This window comes from Heteronotia binoei, chromosome 10 (assembly GCF_032191835.1).
Source record: "Heteronotia binoei isolate CCM8104 ecotype False Entrance Well chromosome 10, APGP_CSIRO_Hbin_v1, whole genome shotgun sequence".
NCBI classification, from domain to species: Eukaryota; Metazoa; Chordata; class Lepidosauria; order Squamata; family Gekkonidae; genus Heteronotia; species Heteronotia binoei.
The window spans coordinates 49,456,031-49,476,628 of NC_083232.1; the positions used below are offsets into that span (position 1 = coordinate 49,456,031).

At 44.5% G+C, this 20,598-nt stretch overlaps 1 protein-coding gene across 3 annotated transcripts in view; it reads right to left on the bottom strand.

The window, feature by feature from the left end:
* The window catches only part of DGKB (diacylglycerol kinase beta), a 475,459-nt gene that overhangs the window by 364,905 nt on the left and 89,956 nt on the right, over nucleotides 1-20,598 (bottom strand). For 2 of the 3 annotated variants that reach the window (XM_060248588.1, XM_060248587.1), the window contains one exon: nucleotides 13,437-13,469. The exons of the other annotated variant lie outside the window; for it this stretch is intronic. In XM_060248588.1, the coding sequence (XP_060104571.1) occupies nucleotides 13,437-13,469 (33 nt within the window). The remainder of the gene's footprint in view (nucleotides 1-13,436; nucleotides 13,470-20,598) is intronic. 3 annotated transcript variants of the gene reach the window in all.

A 20,598-nucleotide genomic window follows, 5' to 3' on the forward strand; every position in this document is an offset into this window, starting at 1 on the left:
CCGCGTTTTTTCATCTTCGACGGGCAAAGCAGTTGGCCCCCTTCCTTGGGCGCCAGGACCTAGCAACGGTGATCCATGCTACGGTCACCTCGAGATTGGACTACTGTAACGCCCTCTACATGGGGCTGCCCCTGTGCCAAACTTGGCGGCTGCAGCTGATGCAGAACGCAGTGGCTAGGCTGCTGTTGGGGCTCCCAAGATGGGAGCACATACAGCCGGGGCTGCGCGGACTGCACTGGCTGCCGGTGGCGTACCGAGTTCGTTACAAGGTGCTGGTTATTACCTTTAAAGCCCTATATGGCTGAGGACCTGTCTACTTGAAGGACCATCTTTACCCGTATGAACCCGAGAGAGCGCTGAGGTCAGCTGGAAAGAACCAGCTGAATATCACTGGGCCAAGGGAGGCCAGATTGAAGTCCACCCGGGATCGGGCCTTCTCTATAGCGACCCCCCTACTGTGGAACCAACTCCCGGAGGAGGTACGGGCCCTGCGATGTTTAGATCAATTCCGCAGGGCCTGTAAGACCCACCTCTTTAAAACAGCCTTCACCTAATACCGAGCCAAGAAAGTCCTGCTGGATATGTTCTATGTTTTATGTTTTAATCACTGGATTTTATGAAAGATCTTAATTATAGCACCATAATTTTAAGTCTAATGTAATTTTAATGATTTTAAGGATGATTTTATAACTGAAATTGTATATGAATCTAAAACTGGAATTTATAATTGATTATTGCACATGGTTTTATTGTATACTGTATTTACATGTTGTGAGCCGCCCTGAGCTTGCTTGCGGGGAGGGCGGGATACAAATAAAAAATTATTATTATAACAAGAGACCACGTGGCCACTATGAGCTGTCCAGCTATGTGGTTTTCAGCCTACCGAGGGCAGCCATTACAAGGGCTAACAGAATTTGCAATCATCTTCCCGCAATCATCTTTAGGACACCATGAGAGCGAAGCAGGAGCCCCATGTACGCAATGTGTAACTTGGACATTTCCATAAGGAAATAAATCTTATCTCTGTATGCATCCTGCCAGCCATTCTAAGCTGAACATCACACAGAACACTGTGCCAGCCAAGATGACACAAAGACCAAGCCAAACTCAGAGACCAACACCCTTGTGTAGGTTGGGTGTCACTTTAGATAACAATCTGGCACTATATTGCCACATTAAATAAGTTTGCTCAGTTATGCTAAGTCCATTAATCCCTGTTACTTTCCAAACATCACCATGGAGCCTCCCCTTTTCTGAGGTCACAGGCCACATGTCCCATCATCATAGCCCACCTGACTCCTGTATCCCAGGTCATCTAACCTCACCTCCTGAGGCTACATGGTAGTCCTTAAAAGATCTGACCCATGGTTTCTCAGGTGTGCATCTGACAGCATCCCTAACCTGCTGTATAGATCTACCCTCAAAACCTGATCAGTTTTGGGTCCCTAAGAATAAGATACGCTGGCTGTGTCTTGCTCCCCCTTTCCTTTTTTGTCACTATAGGAGCTTCAACTGAACACTACGATAGGTGAAGTATCACCTTGTCTGTTTTCCCCCTTCATGTTACCCCTATCAATTTCCTGCTAATTTTCTTAGGTCTGTATGAGTATTAAATAAATTTATTTCCTTGTCTGTTTGATTGATTTTTCTAATAAAAACCATCTATATTTTACCAAACATTCTCATCATTATTTGGAGGGAAGTTCTGGAGATCATCTCCTGTATACATAGGTTCTGAATCCCACATAGTTGCCCACCACTCTAATCCCCCTGTTATGTCTTGAAACATAAGCGGATGTGCCGCATGGCGATCGCTACAGAGGCAACCCCACGGGTCCCCAGATGTAGCTCGCCAGACGCCCCGCCCATCAAGATCTGTGGCGGGAAGTTTGACTTGCCAGGATTGGACTCGTCAGACTGGGGGGCAGTTCCAAGGAATGTATATAAGCGGGACCCGGCCCGCGTGTTCCCCCTCTTGTAAAGTACCACCAAATAAAGCATGTTGTCTTCAACCCGTCTCGCAACTCAGTACATTACAGTGGTGACGAGGATGGGATGCTAGCCAGGTAACTCCCGAAGAAGACCTTCGCAGAGCTGGCCGGAGACGAAGAAGGCACACCGTTCAGGGAGACGGAAGCACCCACCGCCGCAGCCACCGTGGGTAACCGGAGCGGAGCGACGGGTTGCCTCGAAGAGTTCAACCCCGCTAAACTGGAGAGGTGGGAGACCTACATGGAGCGGGTCGATTGCAACCTTCGAGCAAACATGGTAACGGACGACAGCTGGAAAAGAGACGTGCTCCTGAGCGTCTGTGGAGAGGCCACCTTTGAGATCACCAAGGGTCTCTCGGCCCCCGCGAGAATCACGGAGAAGACATATGAGGAGGTAGTCCAACTCCTTACGGGGCACTTCTTGCCCCAACCCTCCATCATCGTCCGCCAATTCCTCTTCCACAAGAGGAACCAAGAGGTGGGGGAGACGGCAGCCGAATACCTGGCCACTCTCCGCCAAATCGTGGGAAACTGTAGCTTCGACAAGCTAGAGAAGGCCCTGAGGGACCGTTTCGCCTGGGGCCTGAGGGACGAAAGACTACAGCAGAAGCTCTTCGCAAAGGAAGAGCTCACCCTCCAGGGCGCCTTCAACGAGGCCACCACATTTGAGAGAGCCACTAAAGCTTTCCACAGCCCAACGGCAGAAGCCGTCCACCAGGAGGAGATGGCGCAGAGCTACCCAGAGGAAGAGGAGACGCACCAGCTACACTGCCCACTAGGGATGGGACCGAGAACAACCCAGCGGCCATGAGCAACGGAGAAACCAACCATCACCAAGTGTGCAAGCTGCGGGGACCCGCACGAGTGTTGGGACTGTCCCTATCGCAACGTGGACTGCAGGAACTGCGGGAAAATGGGCCACATTGCGCGGGCTTGCTGGGCCAAGGCCACCCGCAGACGCCAGGCCACCAACCAAGATTCGACCGAGGACTACTCGACCGCCTCGACCAGCCTGCAGGTAATGAACTTGCCCAGCAATACCCCCAACAAAGTCAAGGTATCGATCAGGATCGAGGGCAGCCCCTGCCTGATGGAACTGGACTCGGGCTCCTCCATCTCCATAATTTCGAAGGAGTCCCTAAGGAAACTGTGCCCACGTGGCCGGCCCAGGCTGTGCTCGACTGGTTTCATACTACGGGACTTCCAAAAGAACCCCGTACAGATCCTGGGATGGGCCATGGTGAGGGTGGAGTTTAAGAGTTTTATGGGAAATTTGGATATACTTGTGGTCAAACGGCAGCTCACCACACTGCTGGGCCTGGCCTGGTTTCAACCATTGGGAATTCATATTGTGGGGGTGAAACAGCTGGGAACGCAGGGGTTCGAGCATGTGTGCAGGGAATTTCCGGAGGTGTTTGATGGGGCCCTAGGGTGCTACAAGGGTCCTTCCATATCCTTACCCCTTGACCCCCACGTGCGGCCGATACGGCTAAAGGCCAGGCGGGTTCCGTTCGCTCTGAAGCCCAAAATTGAAGCAGAGCTGGACCACCTCACAGCCCAGGGAGTGCTAGAACCGGTTTCCTACACCACGTGGGAAACCCCGATAGTACGTGCGCATATGCACCGATTACAAGTGTACCATAAACAAGGCATTACAAGATAACCCCTACCCTGTTCCAGTAGTCAATCACTTTTGGCTGCACTAGCGGGGTCAAAAATTTTTGGGAAGCTGGACTTGGCCCAGGCATACCAGCAGCTTCCAGTGGACGCCAAGACGGCGGAAGCCCAGACCATAGTGACCCACAGGGGAGGGTTTAGGGTGTGGCGGTTGCAATTTGGGGTGAGTGTGGCTCCGGGGGTCTTTCAGAGCCTGATGGATTCTCTCCTCAAAGAGATCCCCGGGGTGCAACCATTTTTCGACGACGTTCTGATCGCCGCACCAGACGTGGAGGAGTTCAGCAATCGGTTGCGAGAGGTTCTCCGCAGATTCCAGGTGGCCGGACTGAAAGTCAAGTGGGAAAAGTGTTTTCTCGGGGTGCCGAGGGTGGAGTTCTTGGGGTTTGCGGTGGACGCTGCAAGGATCCACCCGACGGCCGACAAAACCAAAGCCATTGTGGATGCCCCAGCCCCCAAGTGCAAGGTGGAGCTACAAAGTTTCTTGGGGTTATTAAACTTTTATCATTTGTTTTTGCCCCACAAAGCGGCCATAGCGGAACCCCTCCATAGGCTCTTAGATAAAAACACCCCATGGGTCTGGGGAAAGAAGCAGGCAGCCGCTTTTCAGGCGGTCAAGGAGCTCCTCGTATCCAATAACGTGCTCCACCATTTTGATGAAGCCCTGCCGGTGGTCTTAGCGTGTGGTGCGTCACCATACGGGGTGGGCGCCGTCCTGGGTCACCAACTCCCAGACGGGAGGGAGGTCCCGATAGCATATTACTCCAGGACCCTAACCCCCGCAGAGTGCAACTATGCCCAGATTGATAAGGAGGCCTTGGCAATCATGGCGGGGGTGCATAAATTTAATGACTACCTGTACGATCGCCACGGACCACAAGCCGCTCCTGGGTCTCCTCACCCCGGACCGCCAGACGCCATAGATTCTGTCGCAGCGCGTCCTGCGGTGGAATCAGTTCCTGAACTCTTACTCGTATGCTCTGGTCCACCACCCGGGCAAGGCGATGGGTCACGCGGATGCCCTCAGTCGCCTGCTGCTGCCCTCTATGGCCCCAGCCCACCATGTGATGCTCATTGAAACGCTACCGGAGAGACCCCTTCACACCGAGGTAGCGAAGGCCACAGGGCGGAACAAAATACTCGTGCGGGTTCTCGACTGGGTGGGGAGGGGATGGCCCGAGGGAAAACAAGCTGAAGAATTCAGGACATTCACCTGTCGCAGGGAAGAACTCTCCATGCACAAGGGGTGCCTTCTCTGGGGAAGCAGGGTGGTAGTCCCCCCCCCATTGCAGAAACAAGTGCTGGGGGCCCTACACGAAACTCATCCTGGGATTGTACGGATGAAGGTCCTAGCACGCAGTTATGTTTGGTAGCCGGGGATGGACGAAGAGATCGAGGAGTGGGTTCGTAGGTGCCAAGCCTGCCAGGAGTCCCGGCCCGAACTGCCCAGTGCACTGGTCCACCGCTGGGAAGCCAATAGGAGGCCGTGGTCAAGGTTACATATTGACTTTGTGGGGCCATTTCAGGGCCAAACATTCTTCATCCTGGTGGACGCTTACACCAAATGGTTGGAAGTGATGCCCGTAGCCTCCACCTCCACAGCGGTGGCGGTCCAAGCATTGCGCAGGGTCCTTTGCACACACGGGATTCCTGACACCATCGTCTCAGACAATGGGACCGCGCTCACCTCCCGGGAATTCCGGGAGTTCTTGCAGCAATACCTAATAAAGCATATACGGTCCGCCCTTTCCATCCGGCCACCAACGGCCAAATGGAGTGGATGGTACGCACCACAAAAGAGGCACTGGGACGCATAGTACAGGGGGACTGGGACTACCGCCTGGCTGCCTTCTTATTTGACAATAGAATCACCCCAATCCAGTCACCGGGGTGAGCCCCGCCGAGTTGTTAATGGGAAGGAAGCTGATCATAAGGTTAGACCGGTTGCATCCTTACCAGGCCACCGATCTCCGCAGCTCTCCCGAGATCAGGGAAGCGGCTAGGGGGTTCTTTCCGGGGGACCCAGTATATGCAAGGAACTACGCTAGCGGCCCCGAGTGGGTAGCGGGTCGGGTGCTGCATGTGACTGGGTCCTGCCACTACGACGTCTCAACGGAGGGGGGCCAAATCCTGTGGAGGCATATAGATCAGATGTGCCGCTACACCTTGCCGGAAGAGCCGGCTGTAGTACGGAACGGGGATGAACCAGCCGCTGCACCCACGCTGAGAGCTACCCCACCCCTGCCGACCGCTCCGACCAATCAGGCGGAAGAGCGGGGGCGACCCCCCAAGAGTAGGAACACCAGAAGAGCAACGGGGGGCGGACAACCATAGGCCAGCACTACTCCCGCCGGGGAAACCGCCGCCCCGTCTGCCGCGGCCCCGGCAGCTCCAGTGACCGCTCCTACTCCACAAGTAACTCCAAGGAGGTCGACCAGGCCCCCACTTACTTGCAAGACTATGTGTCCTGAACTAGGGGGGGAGGAGTGTTATGTCTTAAAACATAAGCGGATGTGCCGCATTGCGATCGCTACAGAGGCGACCCCACGGGTCCCCGGATGTAGCTTGCCAGACGCCCCGCCTATCAAGATCTGTGGCGGGAAGTTTGACTGGCCAAGATTGGACTGGTCAGACTGGGGGCAGTTCCGGGGAATGTATACAAGTGGGACCCGGCCCGCGTGTTCCCCCTCTTGTAATGTACCACCGAATAAAGCATGTTGTCTTCAACCCGTCTCACAACTCAGTACATTACACCCCCTCTCTCTCATTGAGGGCAATTTGGTTTACAGCAAGTTGCAGACACATAATAAAATCTAGCTGAGTGTTTTTATTTTGACATTTCTTAATTTATACTACAGGTTATGTAAAAGAGGAAGTGAATTTAAGGAGCAAAGTAAGGAGCAAGCATGTTGTCTTCAACCCGTCTTGCAACTCAGTACATTACACCCCCTATCTCTCATTGAGGGCAATTTGGCTTACAACAAGTTGCAGACACATAATAAAATCTAGTTGAGTGTTTTTATTTTGACATTTCTTAACCTATACTACAGGTTATGTAAAAGAGGAAGTGAATTTAAGGAGCAAGCTGTGGGTGGCTGCTTTACTTATGTAAGAGAACCCTCACACAAATTGGTTATTCAATTTGGACATAAAAGATGTAAACTGAATTTGAAGGAATGTTCCAAGAACATAAACAACTTTTAAAAATGAATTAAGTAAAGGAAAACCCTTATGACCTGTTAACTATAGTTTTCAATGAGTCAGAACGGACCTCCAGGGTCATCTAGTCCAACCCCCTCAATGAGTTAATCAGTTACTTTTCAAAAGTGCCCTGAGCCCCACACGCTTGCTTGCTGCAGCACCTATATGGGTGTGCATGCAACCAGTGCTCTGCCATCTGCACTGGTTACTAGTTGAGTACCAGATCCGGTTCAAGGTTTTGGTTCTGACCTTCAAAGCCCTGAACAGCCTGGGGCCAGAATATCTGTGAGAACACCTCTTCCCTTATACCCACCAGAGAGCCTTACGCTCCATGCATCAATATCTGCTAGTAATCCCGGGCCCAAAAGAAGTCCACTTAGCCTCAACCCGGGCCAGGGCATTCCCTGTCCTGGCCCCTACTTGGTGGAACAAGCTCCCATTCGGGATTAGGGCCCTGCAGGGACTGTTGCAGTTCCATAGGGCATGTAAGACAGAGCTGTTCCACCAGGCATTCAACTGAGGTGGTGGACATTCTGTGGCCTTCCTGCTGCAGGGACCCTGATGATATAACTCTGCTGACCCATTTATCTTACACTAGCTGGGGGGATGTATGGAAGAAGTGGAGGCAACTGATATTGCTAACTGCAGAATTGGAGTTTGTTTTTAGATTGTTATATTGCTTTTAGATTGTATATTGTTTTATTATATGTATTTGATTTTAATTTTGTATTATTGATTGTTGCTACCTGCCCAGAGCCCATTTGGGAAAGGGCGGGCTATAAATTGAAAATAATAAATAAATAAAATAGTAATAAGTGTGAAGAGCCACATGTGGCTCCCAAGATGTAGCTTGGCCACGCCTGTCATGGCAGATAAGTGTTAACAACAAGGAAGCTATTGGCTTGAAGTGGGAATTGCTTCTGGGTTTATATCTCAACCTGTATTTCTGCTTTAGTTCTCTCTTTAAGGAATACAAATTAATTACATATGCAGATGAAGTATAATTGCAATAACAATCTCAGGTATTTATTTTGAGGAAATATTAACAAATATAATCAAGTGATAGGTTTAGCTATGGTTCACAGCTATTAGTCTCAGGTACAGGTTGCCAAACCACAAGACCTTTTTAAAAAATTGTCTGTGTTTAGATAGAAAGTGTATGGTTGCAACTTCTCGGTCCAGGTCAACCTTTGAAGGTGCTTTCGGAGATAGTAGCTGGTATGATTCAGTCAGGGATGCCAGCTTCCAGGTGGGGCCTGGGGATCTCCAGAATACAGTTCCACTGGAGAAAATGGATGCTTTGAAGGGTGAACACTTTGAAGGGTGGTGGTGTATCCTACTGAAGTCCCTGCCCTCCCCAGGCTTCACCTCCAAGTTTTAAAGAATTTCCCAACTTGGAGCTGGCAATTCTATGCCCCATCCATGACTTCAGAGAAAGTTGTGAGTCTGATAGAAAGTGTATGGTTGCAACTTCTCGGTCCAGGTCAACCTTTGAAGGTGCTTTCGGAGATAGTAGCTGGTATGATTCAGTCAGGGATGCCAGCTTCCAGGTGGGGCCTGGGGATCTCCAGAATACAGTTCCACTGGAGAAAATGGATGCTTTGAAGGGTGAACACTTTGAAGGGTGGTGGTGTATCCTACTGAAGTCCCTGCCCTCCCCAGGCTTCACCTCCAAGTTTTAAAGAATTTTCCAACTTGGAGCTGGCAATTCTATGCCCCCATCCATGACTTCAGAGAAAGTTGTGAGTCTGGGGGAGTACCCTGAAAGTGACATCACAGGAAGAGGTGGGTTTTTGGTGCAGTGTGCTGGAAGTGACGTTATTGGAAGGGGTGGAGTTCGAGAAGTTACATCAGTTGATTGTTGAACTGGAAATGACATCACAAAAGTGATGCCACATCCTAGCTCCTCCCCAAAAGTCTGGCTCCACCCCCAAAGTCCCCAGATATCGTCTGAGTCACATTTGGCAACCCTAGCTTCCAAACATGGCCAGATTTTCATAGCTGATGTTGCAAAAAACACATCCCAAAGAACACTAAGAAGAATGCATGTCCCTCTTTTAATGCCTAGACCTCAATATTCAACAAGTACTACAGTCACTGTAAGCACTAAAATGAGTACCATGACAAGAAACAATGGATATACTTTTTAGAAAGGAGCTCTCCTGTTTTAAAAAATGTTAGAAAAGGACCAGTTTTAGTGCAAACTAATATAAAAAACTATCTCCAAATGATAAACAGAGACACAAACTACCATTTCTTTCCCTCCTGATGGGGGCTGTGGAAGAAATACAGTTGAGTACTCCCATAATAAGGAAGGCTCCGTACCTGTGGAATTTCCTTCCTGACTTAAAATTGCTATGACTCTCCTATGCTGCAGAGCCTACCTGGATACAGCCGTTTTAACAACTTTCTCTCCTTGCTATTGCATGACCACCAAGCCTTACCAGTTTTCAACAGTGTTTGTACAAATGGTGGATGAAATTTCCCTCAAACATGATGAATTATAGCAGCAGATCTGAAAACAAAGTTTCAGTCTTCCAGTTTTTGAAGGCTTGCGTCCAAAGCCTGGCTTCCCTGTTCCCACAAAGACTAAAGGAACTTGTCAAGCAGAACAAGGAAGCAGGAAAACTTGAGAAAGGGGCTCTGCAGAAGCAACAGAAAAGATAAAAAATGTTTCTACTTCTTTGTCTAGACAAGGATAGGCTTAAGAATTTAATTCAGCTTCTTAACATAAACTAATAAAATAACCAACATTTTTACACCTTCAATGGCAGTCTAAATTTCAGTTATGTTTGAAAGTTGTTACATTGTCTTCTGTTAAATACAACAATGAAGGAAGGAAGGCTGGTAGATAACACTGCCTGTAAAACAAATATGGGTGGGTGGGGAGTGAGATCCTCAGTTTTCTCCCTTTTGACACTACTTCGTAAAAGCTGCTGCGAAAAGCATTCCTAAAGGCACAATCATGAGGAAAAGCAGCTCCTGAGTTCTTGCTATTAACAACTTTAAAAGAAAGGGAAAGGGAAACAAGGATAATTAAGGAGGTATTGCGAAGATTCATAGTGACAGGAAACCACCTCCTTGAATATGTACACTGCAAGGAAAATCACTGACAATTATTGTGAACTATTTGCAGCTTTAAAATGGAGCCAGGAGTAGATAACACTGGTAGATAACACTGCCTGTAAAACAAATATGGGTGGGTGGGGAGTGAGATCCTCAGTTTTCTGATTTAGAGTTGGGAGTGAGCAGTGAAGTGGCCAAGTTTGCGGATGACACTAAATTGTTCAGGGTGGTGAGAACCAGAGAGGATTGTGAGGAACTCCAAAGGGATCTGTTGAGGCTGGGTGAGTGGGCGTCAACGTGGCAGATGCGGTTCAATGTGGCCAAGTGCAAAGTAATGCACATTGGGGCCAAGAATCCCAGCTACAAATACAAGTTGATGGTTCACACCCATCAACTTGTATTTGTAGCTGGGATTCTTGGCCCCAATGTGCATTACTTTGCACTTGGCCACATTGAACCGCATCTGCCACGTTGACGCCCACTCACCCAGCCTCAACAGATCTCTTTGGAGTTCCTCACAATCCTCTCTGGTTCTCACCACTCTGAGCAATTTAGTGTCATCCACAAATTTGGCCACTTCACTGCTCACTCCCAACTCTAAATCATTTATGAACAAGTTAAAGAGCATGGGACCCAGTACCGAGCCCTGCGGCACCCCACTGCTTACCGTCCTCCACTGCGAAGACTGCCCATTTATACTCACTCTCTGCTTCCTATTACTCAGCCAGTTTTTGATCCACAAGAGGACCTGTCCTTTTACTCCATGACTCTCAAGCTTTCTAAGGAGCCTTTGATGAGGAACTTTATCAAAAGAAGGAAACAGAAGACTATATATTCAAAGCACAGTCATATTATGGATAAAAGGTCTCATGGAATTTATGTCTGGAGCAATAAATGCCTCTATATCTGCTTGACTATTCTCAGGCTTAACTACTGTTACAGTCTTTTCATGGAATTTTTTCCCTGAATCCATCGGAACTCTTTTTTTTAGCTGCAATTTTTCACTTCTCTTTTTCCTCTCAGTTTTGAAAAATTTGTTGCCAAGAGAGGGGAAAAAAACTGATGAAAAAAGACTGACAGTGGCTCCAGCTTTATTTTAGTAGGATTTCAATTTCCTCCAGTTTTCTCTACCTACTGATATTATGCAAATTCACCACAGAGCTCTCATATCTGAGGATTCTATATAGCCAGGACCTCAAATCCATTTATTTGCTATGCTCACTGTAATCCTTACAACAGGAATATACAAATAAAAGTAGCACCAAGGCTTCCATTGGAACACGCTTGTACGTTCTTGCAATTGAATGAATTTTGCAAATGTACCTTCCCCAAACCTTTTCAAGTTATACATTAATTGAAGTTCTTATTACTGGAATTTCAGCAATTGATACCAAATTATTTCTACTTGAAATTGATATGTCAATATCAGTAGAGGTTTCAGTGGTAAAGTAATATCCAGTACATTCCTATTGATCTCAAGAATTTCCTTCCAAGCATTGGTAATCATGGGACATATCAAGGAAATTTCCCTTAATATTATCACACCATCAGTACTTCCATACATTTGCCCACACCCACACTTCTTAATAATTCTATAGGAGTGTTAAGCCATTGCATAATTATGTTATAATGATTTTCATTAATGCTTCCAGAAGATAACAGGTTTCCATAATAAATTGTTCCCTACTGGCCCTTCCTAAATCTTTGTTCCAAGTTTTCATGTAACTCATATCCTGCTGGCAGGCTAGACGCAATTCATATATTTTTGACAGCATGCCCTTTGGGCTATTTCCACTTAAGAATTTTTTTTCAGTGTAGTTGCTATTTCAAGAAAGCATATCTTTGTCAGTAAGCCCACCAATTTCCAAAAAATGCCTGCACCACCATTGCATGTGTGGCCTGCAATAGGTCAGAGCACCAGAATTAACATTTCAGACCAGAGAAAGGGAGAAACAAAATAATTAGGACAGATGCTGCTGACATAGCCTAAGTCAAAGTTCCTTTATAATAAAAATTATTTAATGTGATTTTAACAGAATTAATATAGTGTTGTGAAATAAGAATAATCAATTTTTTTTAAAAAAAGCGACAGCTAAGTAAAACCTCAGGGTGATTGAAGAATATTATCAAAATGCAGGTGAAGCTGACATTTACTGAAAATAAATAACATTGCAACATGCAGATATCTATTTTCTAGGTGACATACACGTTCTTGTTATGATAATTTTACTAGTTCATACAGAATGATTGATGCAACTGTAATCATTTTGACTTCATGGACACAGGCATGACACAGGTATACTGAGTGAAAGTTATTCAGTATAGCATGATTAAAAGCTAATATACATTTTGATAGCTTGTATTGTTAATTTGTTCTGTTCTTTAATCAACCTTAAAACTTTTTAAAATTCTTGATCATTCCCCACAGGGCTATGGATTCCTGATTAACACAAGCTGATTTTGCATGCAGTACTTGTTATAGCCATTAGCAATGACAAAAAATACATACATCTGAGTTTTGAGCACCAATCTAGTTTTCCCTGAACAGTGGCAGAATTCATCTAATTCTCTCTGCTACTCTTGTTTCCTGAATTAATTTTCATATAACCATTGCTCTTCAAATACAAACTTCAGGAATATTTGCAATACTGTTCAAGTCCCCGAACCAGGGGACAGAAAGGTTTTTGCGAGTCTATAACAGAAGCCCGAAAAAACTGCATCTTAATTATTCAATTAGACACCTATTGGCTATAGATGGGGAAGATTTCTACCACAGTCAGAATCCAGGTTGCTATCTATACTTCTAGATGCGTATTACTGGGGTAGATACAGAACTTGTTTCTTTCTCTCAATTCAGGGGCCATTCAAAAATACATGAGGGCTGCATGTGATTCAGTTTGAGATGTTTCTATGCCATGCCACACTATTTCCCATGGGCAAAGGCCTCCAATCTTCTAAAGGGATTAAAACAGATGAGGTAAGGCCTAGTATAACTAAGGGAAGTAATTTGCCCTGCTCTAGTAGTGTCTTAGTTTGCTACAATGTCTTTTGGTTACCAAGGCCAACAACATCACAGTGTAAATTATAGGAGATAACAGAACAACTCAGGGGCCTATGATAGGCTGCATCTCATTTACTTTAAGGCCCGTGCTGTTCTAAGGAAACAAAGTACCACATTGGATTATGGTATTTTGCGGGGGTCGTGTAATCTACTCTACTTCCTCCGCCATCAAAACTAGCAAAACAGAACAACCTGGTTCAATTTATTCCTATTATCACACAAGGCACTTGTGAAATGTCTACAATCATAGGACAAATCTTAATTACTGCTCACTGGGAGGAGAGATTTTCTTTTAATCAGGTGTGCTTTCATGCACTCTATACAGAGTAGATTGTCACCACTGAAATTATTCTGCTAACCATAAATGTGCATTATTGCAAAAAGAAACTTAATACAAAAATAATTTGTATTTGTGTCAGTGAACATTTTACATTACGCACCTCAGGAAGTGAGCCTCCTAAAGGGGGTAGAGTCTGTTGGAGAAAAACAGTTTCAGCTACAATATTAAAACTGTAAAAAGCAACAATCACAGACAATCCCTGCAAAGGAATTTTAATGCTGAATGTTATTATGTTGAATGTATAAGAAAGGAAGCAGTTTTATTCCTGCTTTTTCACTTGAAGTCATTACAAAAAAGTGATGGGTTATCAGTACAAGCTTTTATTTATTGTCACGTTCCTCTATATCTGCCCCCATTCTTCTTTCCCTTTTGCCAGTCACCATAGAGCCATTCTTTCCTGACACCTTCTCATTTCAAATATCATTTCACATATTTATCTAAGAGCATTTCTTTGCCAGTTCATCACATTATTCTAATGCTAACATTTTGAAAAATCCAGATGTGAGGATAATTGATTTCATGAACTGTGAACACCCACATTTATTATCTAAGTATCATGTTCATATAGAAACTCCTGCTAGAGTTATCTGCAAGATGCCACAGTTTCTGGCCAAGCTATATACAAGGAGACTCTGGAAGTGGAACAAACCACATCACTTATTCAACCCACGTGGTTGCTTCTTGCAAAAATTACAAGAACTGCAAAAACCATGGAGCAGCAGCTTCTATATTACTTCAGTAATATGAATTATTCCATAACTAGTTGAGTGTTCAGACTACTCACCACCTATATTTGCCCTGAGAATCATTTTGTCAAAATCCCCCCTCATAACTCTGATTTGTTTAAAATAAATAAGTAAAATACATTTAGTTGGCAACCTTAGATAAATATAAAGATGAGTGAATAATACCAGCTATAATTTATCATCTTCATTCCAACATTTAACAAAATACAAAACAATGATAGCTAATTGAAAGATACAGTTCTCTTCTGAAAAGAACAATTGTTACTTTCTGTTCAACATAAAAGAACAAAGGTAACTGTTTTAGGAGATAACAACACCATCATACTTTAACTCAGGTTTAGAACAGTAAGCAATTGTGCTTCAAGTACCTCCAGAACCAAGAATACTCTTTTTTAAAGTCTTTATAGTTATAAAGTTATAAAATACTGCATATTATACTTATATTTTATTGGATGTAAATCATTTAGTCCACAGAGAAAAGCTCATTTCCGTTTGTACCAGGTTTCTCACAGTGGATCTATAATCAAGAATTTTGTCTTCCTAGAATTTCCTATAATCAAAATTTTTGTCTTCCATAGAATTTCAAGTTCTGTTGAAAAACAAAACCACTAAAGCCAGTTTCATTCAACATATTATTTTATTCAAAATATTTATATATCTGGCATTCTCAGAACAGTAGTTATCAAGATGGCTCCCAAATGCTACAGTTTTTGTTATTGTTGTTGTTCACACGCACAGTCAAGTCTGACTCTTTGCAACCCCATGGACAAAGTCATGCCAGGCCCTCCTGTTTCCCACCATCCTCCGAAGTCTGCTCAAATTAATGTTAGTTACATCAGTAACGCTGTACAGCCACCTCATCTTTTACTGTCCCCTTCTTCTTTTGCCTTCTGTCTTTCCCAGCATCAAGATCTTCTCCAGTGAGTGCTCCCTTCTCATTTGGTGGCCAAAGTATTTGAACTTCAGCTTCAGCATCAAATGCTATAGTTACAAAATCTTAAAAACTAAGGTAAGCCAGACTGGTTTGGTTGAGTGAGTTTAGGAAATAATGAACACCTCTCTTGCAGTAGAACAATGTTGGAGTCCAGAGCCACCTTTAAGAACAACAAACTTTATTGGTCTTAAAGGTGGCACTGGATTCCAACCTTGTTCTGTTGCTTCAGACCAACACAGCTGCCCACCTGGATCTACCTCTCTTGCAGGGGTTTGTAGACCTAGCAGCCTTGAAACAGGTGATCATGGAACTTCCTTCTACAGCAGATGTCTGGACCCCAATGACCTAAATAATTACTGGCTGATGGACAACATTCTTTTGGGGGGCAAGGTACATGAATGGGTGGTGGTCTTCAGGTGGTCTTGCAGGAGACAGATTAGCTAGACCCATTTGAATCCAGATTCAAGCCTAGGTTTGGGACCTAAATGTCCTTTGTCTCCCTGACTGATGATCTCTGCCAGAAGAGTGATGGGGAAGTACATCCCTATTGATTCTGCTAGGCTTTTCAGTGGCTTCTGACACCATCAAACATGGAATCTTTCTGGTGAGGCTGGCTGGGTATGAGGGGATACCATGCTTTGGTGGTTCCACTCTTAATTGGCTGAGCAACTCCAGAAAGTAGTGCTGAGTACTGCCTCTAAATCCAGCTGTTATGGGGTCCCAACAGGAATCTTTCTTCTCTCCCACTTTATTTAACATCTACATGAAAACACTAAGACCGATTTCGCACTCACCTTACGCCACTCTCGCGTCCGTCTTCTCAGCGTGGCATCCTCCTGATTTCCCACTATTTGCATTGGGGCTGCAGCAAACATCGCGGTTTTTGTGCAGCAAACGGAAACTGGTTTTTAGCAGTTTCCGTTTGCTGTGCAAAAACTGCGATGTTTGCTGCAGCCCCGGTGCAAATAGTGGGAAATCGGGAGGACGCCACGCTGGGAAGATGGATGTGAGAGTGGTGTAAGGGTGAGTATGAAATCGGTCTAGGTGATATTTCCCAGGGATTTAGACTGAGGTGATATCGATATGCAGATGACACACAGCTCTGTTTCTCGTTAACAGCTGAGTTATATGGGTCTGCAGAATGGCCAGTGGCCAGTAAACTAAAACTCATTCCAAACAAGACTAAGGTGCTGTTAATCAATGACAAAGCTGCTTTACTTAAAGGAATGCACTAAAAGGTGTGGATATGGAACTTAGGGTACTGCTAGATCGTGGCCAACAGGTTGGAAGCCCAGGTCTCTTCTACGGCATACTGTAAGCTTTGGTTGATATGCCAGTTATGCTCTTTCATTGAAAAATGCAATCTGGTCACTCAGATCCATACTCTTATCAAATCCTACATAGATTACTGTAATGTGCTCTATTTATGGCTGACTTTGAAAAGTTGTCAGAAACTTCAGTTGGTCCAGAATGCAGCAGCTTGGTTATTGTCAGGGGCTGAATATAGGTACCATTTGTTGAGATCTTTGTATGTGGAGATACTTCACATTTCGAATGCCCATCCTTGAGGCCTGTCTGGCACCTACTGTACTTTCTTTTAGGAAAGAGGTCAATACATTTCTTTACTCAGACTTTTAACCCAGAGTTCCTAGCTGACGTATTCCTAGCCTGTTCTGCTCTGTTTCATGTGCTGTTATGCCCTGGATTGCATTTATTGGCTGTTTTTTTAGCATGGTTTTTATTTGTTTTTAATTGGAAATTGTTTTATGATACTGTGTTTTATTGTTTACATCATTGTTGTAAGCCACCTCAACAAGGTCTAGAAAACTTAATAAATAAATAAATGATCTTTTGTTTTGGACTTGACTATATGACTGGGGGTCAGAATCTGCTCCAAAGGACACCCTCCTGCTGACTTCATGTAGGTGTGTGGTTCCAGAACTTCCTGCCAACACAGGTCACAGGTCTGTGTTTCTCTTCTTCTTTTACTCAGTCATAATGCTCTCTGTCCTGTATGAGACTTTGACTGATTCCATATTACCCATGTGGGAGGGGAAACAGAGATAATAAAAACTCCTTCTGCAGGAAGATCTCTTTTTCCTTGTCCAGGAGAGCTCTGAGCTAAGGTCTGCAAGCAGGCAACCATTGACCATACGCTCACCTTGGAGCAGACTTTAAGGTAATGAGAACCTTACTGCAACGCCCTCTACATGGGGCTGCCCTTGTGCCGAACTCGGCGGTTGCAGCTGGTGCAGAACGCGGCGCTAGGTTGCTATTGGGGCTCCCAAGATGGGAGCACATGCAGCCAGGGCTGTGCCGACTGCACTGGCTGCCAGTGGTGTACCGAGTCCGTTACAAGGTGCTGGTCATGACCTTTAAAGCCCTATATGGCCGAGGGCCCGCCTACCTGAGGGACCGTCTCTCCCCATATGAGCCCCAGAGAGCGCTGAGGTCAGCTGGAAAGCACCAGCTGAATATCCCTGGGCCAAGGGAGGCCAGATTGAAGACCACCCGGGATCGGGCCTTCTCCATTGCGGCCCCACTGCTGTGGAACCAACTCCCGGAGGAGGTACGGGCCCTGCGATGTTTAGACCAATTCCGCAGGGCCTGTAAGACCTACCTCTTCAAAATAGCCTTCACCCATACCGAGCTAAGATAGTGTCGCTGTATATGTTTTTCCCACTGAACTTATGAAAGACCTATTATAGCACCTTAATGTTAATTTTAATGTAATTTGTAAATTGATTTATGATGATTTTATTGCTATGTATGATTTTATTGTATTGCATTTATACGTTGTGAGTCGCCCTGAGCCTGCCTGTGCGGGGAGGGCGGGATATAAATAAAAAGTATTATTATTATTATTATTATAACCCTGTAGAGAGCTGGAACATTTAAACTAAAGAGCCCGTCCAACATTTTAACAGCTAATAGGGCATGTACAGAGAAAGGAACAGAGGGTTTGCAATTTTTCCCATTTCTTTTATATCCCTTGATATTTTATTTTTCTGTTAAAGTAGTCCTTACTATGACCCTTATAAAGCATAAATAAGATGCTTGCTTTGGGTTCTTTATGGCCACTTCATTATAGGTTTTGTATACCATCTCTCAATCATGTTTTCTATTAAACCATTTTATGTCCCAATTTTGGAATGGTTTATTCCAGATAAATCTTTTCTGCTATTAGCTTTTTTAACAGTAAGTTTTTAAAGACTTTAAAATAAACATAATATTTTTTATAAAAGGAAGCAGTTAATTATTCATATAACTGAGATGATATCGCTAATTAAAATTATTTATTATATTCTTATTACTGTCCTTCCATGATTCTGAAATACAGAATGACTGTTTATTGTACATTTGGAGTTCTTTATATCATACATATCTTCTGTTGGAAGGCAGACATTTGTTGATTTAACATGTTGCATTCATTTTAACATCTTATATATTTTATTAATTTACTGTCTCCCTGAAGGAGAATGCTATTGAAACAAGTTGAGCAATTTATATGCCTTAATGTATTAATACTTCTGACAGCAGCCCTCTCTAACTTTATTTGCTGATGCTGTTCTACTAAACATTTCAGGTAAAATCATTATATAGTATCCTATCATAATGAAAAGGTGATTCCATTATGTCCCTGACAAAATTTGTAAGCCAAAATCTTCTGTTAACAGCAGTTCTTTGTTATTTACCATGACAGCAGTACATTCTTCTGCAGAAGACAACTTCAAAACTCCCATTAGACATAAGAAGCTGACTTATACCCAGTCAGGTCATTGGTCTACCGATGTCACTATTGTCTACTCTGACTGCTCTTCAGTGTCTCAAGCAGAGGTCTTTCATATCACCTACTGCCTGATCCTTTTAGCTATAAACACAGGAGATTGCAACCTTCTGGGACAAACACATGCCTATCAGAGATTAGGAGTTCCCTTCCCAGAGATCATCAGGAGGTGCCAAAAAGGCCTGGTTCTTTGCCAAGGCATTTGAATGAATCTGAATGCAGGAATATTTGAATTGGGGAGGGGGGAGTTTTAAAAAACTAGTATTGTAAACTGTATTGAACATCAAGGAAATGTTTTACTAAATACATACATAGAATCATAGAGTTGGAAGGGACCACAAAGGTCACATCTACTCCAACTCCCTGCACAATGCAATAAATTCACAAATACCTTCCCTCCACACATACATCCCCAGTGACCCCTGCTCCATGCCCAGAAGATAACAAAAACCTCCAGGATCCCTTGCCAATTTTGCCTGGAGAAAAATTGCTGACTGACCCCAAATGGCAGTCAGCATTTCCCTTGTCATGTAAGAAAGGGCCACAAGAACTAAGCAATGATGCGACACTTCCTGCCCTCCTTCTCATGATCTGCCTAATTCACAGAATCAGCATTGCTATCAGATGACCATCTACCCTCTGTTTAAAAACCTCCCAGGAAGGAGAGCTCACCGCCTCCCCAGGAAGCCTGTTCCACCAAGAAACTGCTTTAACTGTCAGGAAGTTCTTTCTAATGTTTAGCCAGAAACTCTTTTGATTTAATTTCAACCTGCTGGTTCTAGTCCGACCTTCTGGGGCAACAGAAAACAATTCTGCACCATCCTCTTTCATATCACCTCTCAGTTGTCTCCTGCTCTCCAGGCTATATATACCCAGCTCCTTCAACCTTTCCTCATAAGACTCGGTCTCTAGACCCCTCACCATCTTCATTGCCCTCCTCAGGACATGCTCCAGCTTGTCTATATCCTTTTTAAATTATGGTGCCCAGAACTGAACACAATACTCTAGGAGAGCAGAGTAAAGCGATACCATCACTTCACCTGAACTGGACTCTATACATCTGTTGATACAGCCCAAAATTGAATTTGCCTTTTTAGCTAGTCCAGTTTACAGTCCACTAAGACCCCCAGATCCTTTTCGCATGTACTACTGTCAAGACAAGTCTCCCATAACCATGCATTGGAGTTTTCCTACCTAAATGCAGAACTTTACATTATTCCTGTTAAAATTCATTTTATTTGTTTTAGCCCAGTTTTACATCCTGTAAAGATCATCCTGTATCCTGTCTCTGTCTTCAACCCAATTTAGTATCATCTGCAAATTTAAATCTATTCCTTCTTCCAATCATTTATAAAGATGTTGAACAAAACAGGTCCCAGCACAGATCCTTGTGGCACTCCACTTCACTCCTCTCCAAGACGATGAGGAACCATTCATAAGCACTTTTTGGATGCAATCTGTCAACCAGTTACCAATCCACCTAAAAGTAACAGGATCCAAACCACATTTTACCAATTTGTTAACAAGAATAGTATGTTGAACCTTATCAAAAGTCTTACTGAAATTAAGATAAACAGTCAACAGCATTCCCCTGATCCAGCAAGGTAGTAACTTTTCAAAAAAAAGGAGATCAGGTTAGTCTGACATGACTTGTTCTTAAGAAACCCATGCTGGCTCTTAGTAATCACAGCCATCTTTTCTAAATGTTCAAGGACTGACTGATGATTTGTTCTAAAACCTTTCCAGGTATAGACATCAAACTGACAGGTCAATTGTTAACTGACCTGAACTGTAG